Here is a 13,515-nt window from a genome sequence, read left to right as displayed (position 1 = left end):
GTTTGACAGAGTACTGAAAGTCCTAAGTCGAAACAAGGCCCCGGGAGTAGACAACATTCCATTAGAGCTACTGACAGCCTTGGGAGAGCCAGTCCTGACAAAACTCTACCATCTGATGAGCAAGATGTATGAGACAGGCGAAATTCCCTCAGACTTCAAGAAGAATATAATAATTCCAATCCCAAAGAAAGCAGGTGTTGACAGATGTGAAAATTACCGAACTATCAGTTTAATAAGTCACAGCTGCAAAATACTAACGCAAATTCTTTACAGACGAATGGAAAAACTGGTAGAAGCCGACCTCGGGGAAGATCAGTTTGGATTCCGTAGAAATGTTGGAACACGTGAGGCAATACTGACCTTACGACTTGTCTTAGAAGAAAGATTAAGGAAAGGCAAACCTACATTTCTAGCATTTGTAGACTTAGAGAAAGCTTTTGACAATGTTGACTGGAATACTCTCTTTCAAATTCTGAAGGTGGCAGGGGTAAAATACTGGGAGCGAAAGGCTATTTACAATTTGTATAGAAACCAGATCGCAGTTATAAGAGTCGAGGGGTGTGAAAGGGAAGCAGTGGTTGGGAAGGGAGTGAGACAGGGTTGTAGCCTATCCCCGATGTTATTCAATCTGTATATTGAGCAAGCAGTAAAGGAAACAAAAGAAAAATTCGGAGTGGGAATTAAAATCCATGGAGAAAAAATAAAAACTTTGAGGTTCGCCGATGACATTGTAATTCTGTCAGAGACAGCAAAGGACTTGGAAGAGCAGTTGAACAGAATGGACAGTGTCTTGAAAGGAGGGTATGAGATGAACATCAACAAAAGCAAAACAAGGATAATGGAATGTAGTCGAATTAAGTTGGGTGATGCTGAGGGAATTAGATTAGGAAATGAGACACTTAAAGTAGTAAAGGAGTTTTGCTATTTGGGGAGCAAAATAACTGATGATGGTCGAAGTAGAGAGGATATAAAATGTAGACTGGCAATGGCAAGGAAAGCGTTTCTGAAGAAGAGAAATTTGTTAACATTGAGTATAGATTTAAGTGTCAGGAAGTCGTTTCTGAAAGTATTTGTATGGAGTGTAGCCATGTATGGAAGTGAAACATGGACGATAAATAGTTTAGACAAGAAGAGAATAGAAGCTTTCAAAATGTGGCGCTACAGAAGAATGCTGAAGAGTAGATTGGTAGATCACATAACTAATGAGGAGGTATTGAATAAAATTGGGGAGAAGAGGAGTTTGTGGCACAACTTGACCAGAAGAGGGGATCGGTTGGTAGGACATGTTCTGAGGCATCAAGGGATCACCAATTTAGTACTGGAGGGCAGCGTGGAGGGTAAAAATTGCAGAGGGAGACCAAGAGATGAATACACTAAACAGATTCAGAAGGATGTAGGTTGCAGTAGGTGCTGGGAGATGAAGAAGCTTGCACAGGATAGAGTAGCATGGAGAGCTGCATCAAACCAATCTCAGGACTGAAGACCACAGCAACAACAACAACATTGAGCTTCTCCTCATTCTTCTCGAGCCATTGCTGGGCTGTGCCATCTAAGTAACAGTACACATTTGCCTGTTGTATTTGGTGACTTAGTCATATCATGTCAGCCATTTCATCATATCCTGACCAGCCCCTCTGGAAAACATTGACGGATGCCTGATGCACAGCTGACTTACTGTTGGCTTGAAATTCATTGGTCTCCTGAATGTGTGGAACAATGGAATGATATACTGCTTCTGTTCCAGTTCTTGCCCATGTCAGTGATGGATTTTATATTGCCTAATTGGAGATACAGTGATGCAGATATTTTGAAGTACCCAATTATCCACCAAGCAGTGTCACACCATAACCACAATCGAGCCCAAATCTGAAAGCAGGGTCCTCAGTAAAGTACCAAACTTAGCACAGAAGCCATCAACTTACAGCCAGAACAGAATTCCTGGTTGGGGAGTGCTGCTTTTTATTCAGACATAGAATATTCCAAAATATGCAAATGTTACAACATAAGAAATTTCAGGAACTGTCTGGAAATCATAAAAATTAAATAACAAATATTTACTGGTGATGTGGTTTGAACTGGTGATCCACAGCACGCTAACCACTACTCCACAACACATGCAGTACAGCTTGAAACAATCTTCCACTTCCATTTCGCATATGTTCATATGTGTTCACATTTACCAAAAAAGCTTACTTCTATCAATTTTGGGTTTTAGTCTGTCTTCCGCATCTAGTATTAAGTGAGCTCCATGCTGTTTAGCTGTGCTCCATATTCTGCCACTTTACTGCAAGCACCTCACTGGTTGATCTCTAGGATTTAAAAATTCTTATTTGTGGACAGCAGTTCCGTGTGTATCACATTAATACTTCAGAGTCTCTTACAGCTGCCATTATCAGGACTGGATGGAGTGCTGGCTAATAAAAAAAATAAAAATAAATAAAAAAAATGTGTTTATAAAAATGAAACAAACCTCATGTGCACCCCTTATAGAATCAGCTATGTTGTAGAAGTACCTGATGGAAATCGCTTTGTTTATGCTTTCTGCATTTAAAGCACACATTAAAAATGTTTTTTAGTGTGTAATTATGTCTTCTCTTTGTAAGTATTAGTGCATTCTTGTGAATCAATGTTGTCCCTGTAATAGGAGAAACGTGAATATGGACCAGGAATACGAAGATCACCTATTATATTGGCAAATCCTGATCGGGACTCTGTGCCAGAAAAAAATAAGCAGCCAACACAACAGCAGCATCAAACGACAATTATTCTTCGAAACAGGGAGGGTAGCTCATTTCCTACCCAGCGACCCAGTTCCAGCAATGCTGTAAGGTATGAATTTTTTGTAACAACGGTCACCAATACAGCATTGTCCTGTTTGAAGCAACTGATGTAGATTTGAATATTTGTTATTTATTTTTTCATTGAGTTTTTTTTGTTACATTTATTTAACTTTACAAAATGAATAATATTCTGTTATAATGATTAATTTAATTTCCTAAGTTCACGTTGGAAGAAAGTCATTAGTAGTGTAGTGTTTCAAGAATAATTTCCATGCAAATTCTAGAATCACTCTGCCTTCCACTGTCTCAAACCCACGATATTTTAGATGGGAGTGGGAGAAAGGAACCATATCTGCTGCACGTCACATGTCTGTGTGTGTGGGTGTGAAATCAGGTTTGAGCAAAAGGTCGATGTGGTGGTTGAACGGCACTGACAAGTACTTGTCGGTTGGTCCATGGAAGCTGTAATGAAAGCACATGGCAGCATCAAGGAACTGTGTTATTGCTGTTTTGTAACTGTGGCTATTGTTAGTGATGAAAGAACAATTGAGTGAAAAAAGATTTTTAGTAACTTTTATCTTGGACTTGCTGGAGGCAAGACATATTTTACGATATGTTTGTAGTAGAGACATGGTTGTTACGCGAACTCTTTTCTAAATGGACTTAAATCTGTTTCTAATGTGAGATGATACGAGTTACTTACAAGAAATTAAATGTTTATGTGCGACGTGTGAATTTTGTTCTTATTAAGCTCGTTTGCACATACACTTCACACGCTTTTAGTCATAAAAAATGTTAGAACATGGTGACTGGTGAAAAAAGACTTGAAAAACAGGAATTTTAAGACCAAAAACAAGAAAGGTGGATGTTGTATGTTGTCATAGCAACCAAACCAAACGTGATAAAGAATTTGCTCTGAGACATCAGAACATGACCAACTATTCACAAGAAAAAATTTGAATTGAGAAATAGTGAATAAGATTCCAATGTGTTTCTCTAAGAAGAAGTACGCTGAGATCACTCTGATTAAGATGATCTGGTGTAGGAAGTATACAGGTCTCACATGCATCATGGGGACGCAGATGCGGAAACCAACATGTGATGCCACCGGCAACAGTTGCTGTTCACCGGTGCTGACCTGCTTTCACTTCCACTCACTGACACCTACATGGAAACCAACAACCGACGCCGCCAGCACCAGCTGCTTTTCACCGGTCCTGACCTGCCATCATATCCGCTCACCTAAGCTGTGAGAATTCTACGCTGGGTGAGCGCAAAACAGAACTTTAGTACCGTAGAAAGAAGTGATACAAACCATTTAATGGACTTCATTAGTCTAGTTATTACACTTAGAGTTAGTTTTTAAATGCTCACTAGGTCTGAAGTTTGTAAGATCATGGGTCATGTTCAGCAAATTGGAGAGGCGTCAGAACCGGCCATGTCTATGAGAAATACTAAAGAAGGGCATGACTGGTCTGAATTAGTAAATCTAATCAAAGCTCAGAGTATACAATTAAGCTTACTGAATTGTTGATTAAATGATCAAAGCAAAACTTTAAATGCTAAGTTAGATGACCAGAGTCAGCAGTCAAATGCTCAGAATGAAACTCTACGAAAAAAATAGGTTTGATACATTCTAGTTTAAATGCTCAGAGTGAAATTCTAAATAACCAGAGTGACACCTTGAATAGTCAAGCAACAAATCTAAGTTTGTTAAATACCAAAGTGGACTCACAGAGCAAAGAATTTGGTAATCTATGCGAAGGGATGGATGCTTTAACGACTGAATTTGACGCCTTAAATAGTAAAGTAGAGGATTTGAAATTAACACTTAGAGAAGGAATTAACCAATACCTTGGATATACAATAAATCAACTGTTCACTGACTTAAATCACAAACAGAATGATCAATTTCAGAATTTGACAAAAAAATTAGAATTTGATATTGGGGAAAAATGTAATATGATCGAATCCGAAATTAATGAAAAGTTGGGATCATTTGAAAATGTATGTAACATTAAGTTTAATACAGTAAATTAGGGATTGAATACTTTAAAAGAGAGTATTGAAAAGCAAGATAAGTTAATGCCAATAATCCAATCGCAAATTACAGGTGTAAGTACTCGAGTGAATAATGTAGAAAGAAGCTTCCTAGAGAAGGTAGCAAACTCTGATATAGTAAATATAAGTAGTTTGGAGGAACGATTTGAAGGGGTTATAGATTGAGAAGTCACCAAGAGAATAACATCTGAGAACATGTCGCCTATTGTTTCTTCTGAACTTTCAGATACCCGAAAGGTTATAGGTGACTTGTAGGAAGAATTTAAACTTATCCAGGACAAAGTGGAAAAATGGGTAACTTCGTCCAATGTTGTGTTAACCAGTGAAGTAGTTAATGATTTGCAATGGGGAGTGAATTCAGGGTTATCAAGAGAATTCCCTAAATTCAAACCCGATGGAGATGTGCACCCAACACATTTATTGAAGAGGTTTAACCAAGCTTTGCCAAAAAATTGGGAGCACTCTAAAAAGTTTGAATTTGCTGTGGCTTACCTTCTAGGAGAAGCATCCGAATGGGGAACCATAAATATTGAGAACTTTTCCTCTTGGGGAGATTTTCAAAAGAAATTTGAAGAGAAGTATTGGTCTGCAAGTGCTCAAGTGAAGTTAATATTAGGTCCATGGGATCCGGGCGGAGGCATTTATCCCCCAGGGAAATTCTGACTTAACGGGCAGAGTGATGATTGTTGGATCCTGAGTTGTTTTTGGTGTTTCTTCCAAAATAGTTTTCCCACACCGAATTCCCTTCAAATCTTAAACTATTCTGTCATCTATTTCTAAAATCTTAAACTATCGAATAATCTTATTACCTAGAAAACTGGATATGACTACAACTTTCGAGAATCACAGAATAAGGAAGAAAGTGATCTATAGAAATGAAGTGAAATGAATAGAGTACTTTATATGTGTGTAAAATATAATATAATGTGAAGAGCTAAATAATTATTTTACAGTAGCATATAGATTTTTATATTTTGTATAGAATATTTGATACTTTTTATGAGATGTGATGTAAATGGGAGGGTTTGTATCAATTTTGAAAGGGGTGGATATTGTAAAGCATGATTTACACCAACAGATAAATCATTACTAACACAAAACACACAGACAGACAACCCTCGCAAACAAGTGTGCCTGATTCTACACCATTTGCCGTTTCCATTGGGTTGCTACCCCCTGCGGATCCGGGTAAGAATAGGCCCGCGGTATTCCTGCCTGTCGTAAGAGGCGACTAAAAGGAGTCTCCAACATTTTGGCTTTTCTGTGATGGTCCCCTCTTGGGTTTGATCTCCACTTTTTCTAAATTTCTGTTGATAGTGCGTGCCATTTGGAGAACGACGCCTTACGTGGTGTTCTTTGTTTGTCCATCATGCGCTGAGATCTTGCATTCTGCTTATTGTCATGTGGCGGGCTTGACCCCTCAGTCTTGTAGGTTGCCTACTTCTCGTCTCTTGTGCCGTACCATCCTTTACGCCTCCAATAATTCTGGACCGTTTTGGCACCCGAAATCCAGTGCGGTAGCCAGTCCATTGTGGTGGGGTTGTCCAGTACCCTCTTGGTGGTAGCCCCCTGACAACACAGGGATTGCACCGCTGCGATCTCCCCACATATGCCAAGGAGTAGGTGCCCATCCTTTCTGGAGCACCGGGACTCCCGGCAATGGCCATCCCACCAGGTTGCCCTTGCTGCGGCTAGGTGGCGCTTGTGGGGAGAGCCCCTGATCGGAGTGGGTGGCTTCAGAGAGGATGACCCGCAATGAAATGGGTTAAATCGACTCAAGCTGGTGGTCGCTCGGCTCCAGCAGTCTTGGAGCACTTACGAAATGAATTGGATACTGTGACCTATGATTCTCGAGCGTGCCCCTGCCTGTCCACACCTTGGGAGGGCTGTAGGGCGACTCGGTCTCGTGAGCCGTATTCGCCTCGGTACCTAGTTTGCTGCAGGACTGATGCAGAGACCTTTCAGGCAATGAAGCCCCAAGTTTTCATAGACCACCTTGAAGATAGATTTGAGGAAGCGGCGATGCTGTCTAAAATGTGCAGTGGGGCGATTTTGATCCAACCGGCCTCCCCAGCCCAGTTGCAGGCGTTGCTCGACTGTGACAAGCTGGGTGATATCCCAATCTCAATTACTCCCCATAAAAGCTTTAACTTGGTCCAGGGTCTTATTTTCCATTGTGACCTCCTTTTGCAGTCAGATGAGGAGTTACGTGTCAACTTAGAGTGAGGAGGTGTCCACTTTGTCTGGTGCTTGCATAGGGGACCCAAAGATAACAGGGTTGCTACCGGTGCCTTCATATTTGACTTTGAGGGTGACTCGTTGCCTGAAAAGGTCAAGGTGATGGTTTACAGTTGTGACGTGAAACCATACGCCCCTCCCCCTATGGGCTGCTTCAAATGTTGGAAGTTTGATCACATGTCTTGTCATCGTATTTCCAGCGCCACATGCAGGGATTGCGGTCGTCCTCTGCACCCAGGCACTCCATGTGTACCACATTCCACTTGCGTCAACTGTAGGCTGCACCACTTCTCCTGGTCACCTGACTGCCCTGTTATACATAAGGAGCGACAAATCATGGAAGTAAAATTTCTGGACAGGCTCACCCATCAGGATGCAAAGATGAAATATGAATGACTTCATCCTGTGCAGATGACTACATTGTATGCTGCGACTGCAACTTTGTTGCCCCCGGTGGCGACAGCTCTCCTTGCGGGATGCTGTTTCTTCTGGCACTCCCAAGGTACCTCCTTTGGGAGACCAACCCCCCAAACTGATGGGGATATCGGAACCACCCGCCCCCCCCCCCCCCCTTTCCCGAGCCGGAGGTACACCAGCCTCCTCCGGCTTCTCTCATGCAGAAAGGGTCCCTTGGAAATCTGCCTTCTAAGGCTGCATCCAGTGCGACAGCTGACATCAGTCAGTGGCTCAAGGAGCAATGAGTGGCGGATCGAAGAGTTTCCCACTCTTTGTCTGTTCCTGACGCTCCTTCTGAGTCTCCCTCCCAGGTTGCTCCTAAGGAGCAGCTGGAGGAGGTGAAGAAGAAGAAGAAGAAGAAGAAGACTATGCTGGGTCAGACGGGTGAGGTTCAGGTTGCCTGTGCGCTCCCTATTCCTACCAGCTCTGAGTCTGAGGATGATTTGCAGATTTTGGTGCCCCCGACGACCTCAATCTCGCCCAACCTCAGACGCACTGATTCTAGATTCTGGCTCTCCTTCAGTGGCGGTCAACTACCCAGCGGTGTAATCTGCCTCCTTGATCCCTTCACACCTTTTTCGGCTGCAGACAGTGTCATTCTCCAGTGGAATTAGTGAGCGAGGTGGCGCAGTGGTTAGCACACTGGACTCACATTTGTGAGGACGATGGTTAAATCCCGCATCCGGCCATCCTGATTTAGGTTTTCCGTGATTTCCCTAAATCGCTGGGATTGTTCCTTTGAAAGGGCACGGCCGACTTCCTTCCCAGTCCTTCCCTAATCCGATGAGACCAATGACCTCGCTGTTTGGTCTCTTCCCCCAAACGACCCAACCCCAACCCAACTCCAGTGGAATTGCAGCAGTTTTTTCCACCACTTTGCTGAGCTCTGACAACTTCTCAGCCTCCACCCTTTCTTCTGCATTGCTCTCCAGAAAACTTGGTTTCCGATGTTGCGAACCCCCGCCCTTCATGGCTATTGGCATTATTATAAGAATAGGGTATCTTATGAGAGGTTATCTGGTGGAGTCTGCGTTTACGTTCTTCAGTTTCTTGACAGTGAACATGTCCCTCTTCAAACACCTTTAGAGGCTGTCGCTGTTAGGGTGGGCCCTCCAGTGTCATAAGAGGCACCTATCACTGGACCACCTTATTACCTTTAAGTGGGCTCGAGCCCGTCACCTTGTTCGCCGATGGAAGCAGGGGTGCCGGGAAAGGAATGTCTCCACCATTGGCATCTGTACGTCTCCATTGCAGGTTTGGACCAAGATTAGGCTACTCTATGGATATCAGACCCCCATCAGCATACCTGGGCTTTCCCTGAAAGGAGCAGTCTGTACTGAATCAGACACAAACTCTTAGCAGAACATTATGCTCAGAGCTCTGCTTCTATGAATTACCTGCTGGCCTTCCGCTCCCTGAAAGAACAGTTGGAACGTTGGAGCCTTTCACTCCATATGCGCCACTCGGAATCATACAATGCTCCAATCAGTGAGTGGGAATTCCACCAAAATGCCCTAGCCGCCTGCCCCGATACTGCTCCCAGGCCGGATTGCATCCACTATCAGATTCTCAAACACCTCTCGGTGGACTGCCAGCGACACCACCTATACCTTTTCAACCGTACCTTGGTTGGGGGCGAGTTCCCATCACAATTGTGGGAAAGCGTCGTCACGCCAGTGTTGAAATCTGGCGAGAACCCACTGGAGGTGGACAGCTCCCACCCCATTAGCCTCACCAACGTTCTGTGCAAGTTGCTCGAATGCATGGTGAGCTGGAGGTTGAGTTGGCTACTTGAGTCTCGGGGCTTTCTGGCTCTGTCTCAGGGTGGGTTCCGCAGGGGCCGCTCTGTCTCCGATAATCTGGTCTGCCTGGAATCTGCCATCCGTATGACATTTGCTTCCAGTTCTCGGCTGCCAAGACTTGCGTCATGCATTTCTGCTGGCATTGCACTATTCACCCTAAGCCACAGCTTTATCTTGATGGCAAGCCTCTTGTCGTAGTGGAGATGCATTGGTTTTTAGGCTTGCTTTTTAATACCTGGTTGACTTGGCTCCCTCATATTAGGCAGCTTAAACGAACGTGCTGGCCCCATCTTAATGCTCTTCGTTGCTTGAGTCACACCAGCTGGGGTGCCAATCAGTCTACCCTTCTCCGACTGTATCATGCTTTGATTCAGTCCTGTCTCGATTATGGGAGTCTGACTTATGGTTTGGCATCACCTTCCGCGGTGCAGTTTCTTGATTGCATCCGACTCACCACTGGAGCTATTCACACGAGCCCTGTCACCAGCCTACTTGTGGAGGTTGGTGTCCCTTCATTGCGGATCCGGCGCCAATGACTGCTGGCCTCTTATGCTGTGCATGTTTGTAGCTTGCCCAGGCATCCCAATTACCGTCTCCTGTTCCCCAACTTGGTCGCCCATCTTCCAGAATGGCGGCCCCAGTCGAGGTGTCTGATTGCGATTCGCGTCCAGTCTCTTCTCTCTGGGCTTGAGTTTTTCCCTGTCCCACTCCTTTCCGGGCCCATGTCTGTATACCCCTGTGGTGTGTGCCTTGTCCATGTCTTCAGCTGGATTTGGCGCAAAGTTCAAAAGATCCAGTCCTTTCTGAGGCCCTTCGCCGCCAATTTCTTTCCATTCTTGCTGCATTCGCCGGCTCCGCCATAGTCTATACCGACGTTTCAATGGTTGCTGGTCAAGTTGGTTATGCTTTCACCCTTGGGGATCGCTCTGAACAACGCTCGTTACTAGATGGCTGCAGCGTTTTCACTGCAGAGCTGGTAGCCATCTCTTGCACCCTCGAGTATGTCTGCTCCTGCCCAAGTGAGCTGTAGTGACTCCCTGAACAGTTTACCAGCTATCAACCAGTGTTTTTCTCGCTCTCGTCTGGTGATGACTATCTAGGAGTCCCTCCATACTCTTGCCCATTGCAGCTGCTCAGTGGTTTTTTTGTGGACCTCGGGTCATGTCGGCATGCCGGGTAATGAACGGTTGACAGGCTGGCCAATCAGGCTGTCTGTGCACCAGCCATGGAGATTGGCTTTCGGAATGTGATCTCCAGTCAGTTTTGCAGCAGAAGGTCCTTGGTACCTGGGGTGTTGAATGGCGCACCCTGCCTTCACCCAACAAATTTTGGGTCGTCAAGGAGCATACCTGTATTTGTCCTCTGCCGGCTACACATGGGCCACACCTGGCTGACGCATGGTTATTTATTGCACCGTGAGGATCCTACACTCTGTTGCTGTGGTTCAGCATTGACAGTGGTCCACATTTTGTTGGACTGCCTGCTTTTAACTGCGCTCAGGCAGACTTTTGCACTGCCTGATACTCTCCCTGCACTTTTAATAGATGATGCTGCTATGGCAGGCTTAGTTTTGAGTTTTATTCGCACAGGGGGCTTTTATTGCTTGATCTGAGAGTTTGTGTCTTTTTTGTGTTGAGTCTGGCCTTTGGCCAACAGTTTTAGATTGGGGTTTCTAGTGTCTCTCTTGGTGGCTGGATTTTTTTCCATGGTCAGCCAACCACTGTAACACTGTGTGTGTTTTTAATTCCTCTTTTTTGGTCTTTGTCTACGTCTTTCTTGTTCTGTGTCATCCCTTGTCATCTCCGTTGCTTATTTTTCATCCTTAAGGGTGTTTCATGGTCATAGAAAAAGGGACCGATGGCCTTTGTAGTCTGGTCCCTTCTACCCCCACAAACCAACCAACCAACCATAGGGTTGCTAATATTTCCTTCGGGGACCTCAAGGGTAAATGTAGGAATGCCCATTCTGTAGGAAATGATTCAACACCGAACCTCCTCTGGCGTCTCACTCAAGTATCTGTGACGTAGGGGTCCTAGGGAAGGGGGGGAGGGGGTGGGAAGTGTTTCCTGTCCTTGGGGCTATATCCTTTCTCGTCTTCGATCTTAGCAACCACACCCTTTTTTTTTCCTGTCTTACTTCGCATTTGAGGACCTATCTTTCCATTTTCACTAACTTCTGTCGCTGAAGTCCTTCCTGGTTTCTGTGGTTTCAACACACATCTTATCTTTAGATAAGAAGCCTGAAGAACCAGACTACGTGAACACACATCTGCATACACACAAGAAGACATTTAAACACAAACATTGAAATTACAGACTAGAAACCTGTTGCAATGTGGGAAATATATATAAAAAAAACTATCATGCATATACATAAGTATCTAAAAACTAGGGCAATTCTGCACGGAGTATACATAAGAAGGATGTGTGTGTGTGTGGGGGGGGGGGGGGGGGGGGGGGGGGGGACTGCAAGCAACTGTGGAATTGGTCATGGTACTCATCTAAGAAAAGTCAGTATAATAAATACTCTGATAAAGTGACGAATTGTAGGATAGTGGGACTTGAATTGCCTAAGTAATCATATTATCTACTGAATAGTGTATATAGATATGGTATCTACTGGAAGTATAGAAGTTGACAAGTGGAAGAGGACTCTAGGGATTAGATAAAGTTCTAAGAAGTATATGCGAGGTGTAGAGTAGATTTGTAACTTTACCAGAAAATACTTAATTATAGTATACATAGGAACATATACTGTGGTAATGAACCATGAGGCCTACTCAGACAGGATAATTGGGCATACCCGGCATTTGCTAAGTATATGGGGCTAATAGAAATCCTTGGGTAACAGAAGAGATATTGAATTTAATTGATGAAAGGAGAAAATATAAAAATGCAGTAAATGAAGCAGGCAAAAAGGAATACAATCATCTCAAAAATGAGATCAACAGGAAGTGCAAAATGGCTAAGCAGAGATGGCTAGAGGACAAATGTAAGGATGTAGAGGTGCATGTCACTAGGGGTAAGATAGATACTGCCTACAGGAAAATTAAAGAGACCTTTGGAGACAAGAGAACCACTTGCAACAATATCAAGAGCTCAGATGGAAACCCAGTTCTAAGCAAAGAAGGGAAAGCAGAAAGGTGGAAGGAGTATATAGAGGGTCTATACAAGGGCGATGTTCTTGAGGACAATATTAAAGAAATGGAAGAGAATGTAGATGAAGATGAAATAGGATATAAGATACTGCGTGAAGAGTTTGACAGAGCACTGAAAGACCTGAGTCGAAACAAGGCCTCGGGAGTGGACAACATTTCATTAGAACTACTGACAGCATTGGGAGAGCCAGGCCTAACAAAACTTTACCATCTAGTGAGCAAGATGTATGAGACAGGCGAAATACCCTCAGACTTCAAGAAGAGTATAATAATTCCAATCCCAAAGAAAGCAGGTGTTGACAGATGTGAAAATTACTGAACAGTCAGTTTAAGAAGCCACGACTGCTAAATACTAACACGAATTCCTTACAGACGAATGGAAAAGCTGGTAGAAGCCGACCTCGGGGAAGATCAGTTTGGATTCCGTAGAAATGTTGGAACACGTGAGGCAATACTGACCTTACGACTTGTCTTAGAAGAAAGATTAAGGAAAGGCAAACCCACATTTCTAGTATTTGTAGACTTAGAGAAAGCTTTTGACAATGTTGACTGGAATACTCTCTTTCAAATTCTAAAGCTGGCAGGGGTAAAATACTGGGAGCGAAAGGCTATTTTACAATTTGTACAGAAACCAGATGGCAGTTACAAGAGTCGAGGGGCATGAAAAGGAAGCAGTGGTTGGGAAGGGAGTGAGACAGGGTTGTAGCCTATCCCCGATGTTATTCAATCTGTATATTGAGCAAGCAGTAAAGGAAACAAAAGAGAAATTGGAAGTAGGAAATAAAATCCATGGAGAAAAAACAAAAACTTCGAGGTTCGCCGATGACATTGTAATTCTGTCAGAGACAGCAAAGGACCTGGAAGAACAGCTGAATGGAATGGACAGTGTCTTGAAAGGAGGATATAAGATGAACATCAACGAAAGCAAAATGAGGATAGTGGAATGTAGTCCAATTAAATCAGGTGATGCTGCGGGAATTAGATTAGGAAATGAGACGCTTAAAGTAGTAAAGGAGTTTTG

The 13,515-nt window shown here is 43.7% G+C and overlaps 1 protein-coding gene across 2 annotated transcripts in view; it reads left to right on the top strand.

The window, feature by feature from the left end:
- Nucleotides 1-13,515, top strand: part of LOC124545114 (protein SMG9) — a 99,767-nt gene that overhangs the window by 9,292 nt on the left and 76,960 nt on the right. For both annotated transcript variants that reach the window (XM_047123941.1, XM_047123933.1), the window contains exon 2: nt 2,645-2,829. In XM_047123941.1, the coding sequence (XP_046979897.1) occupies nt 2,645-2,829 (185 nt within the window). The remainder of the gene's footprint in view (nt 1-2,644; nt 2,830-13,515) is intronic.

Source organism: Schistocerca americana, chromosome 1, assembly GCF_021461395.2.
Source record: "Schistocerca americana isolate TAMUIC-IGC-003095 chromosome 1, iqSchAmer2.1, whole genome shotgun sequence".
Taxonomy (NCBI): Eukaryota; Metazoa; Arthropoda; class Insecta; order Orthoptera; family Acrididae; genus Schistocerca; species Schistocerca americana.
The sequence above is the reverse complement of the archived record's forward strand: the minus strand, read 5'-3'. Positions and strand labels throughout refer to the sequence as shown.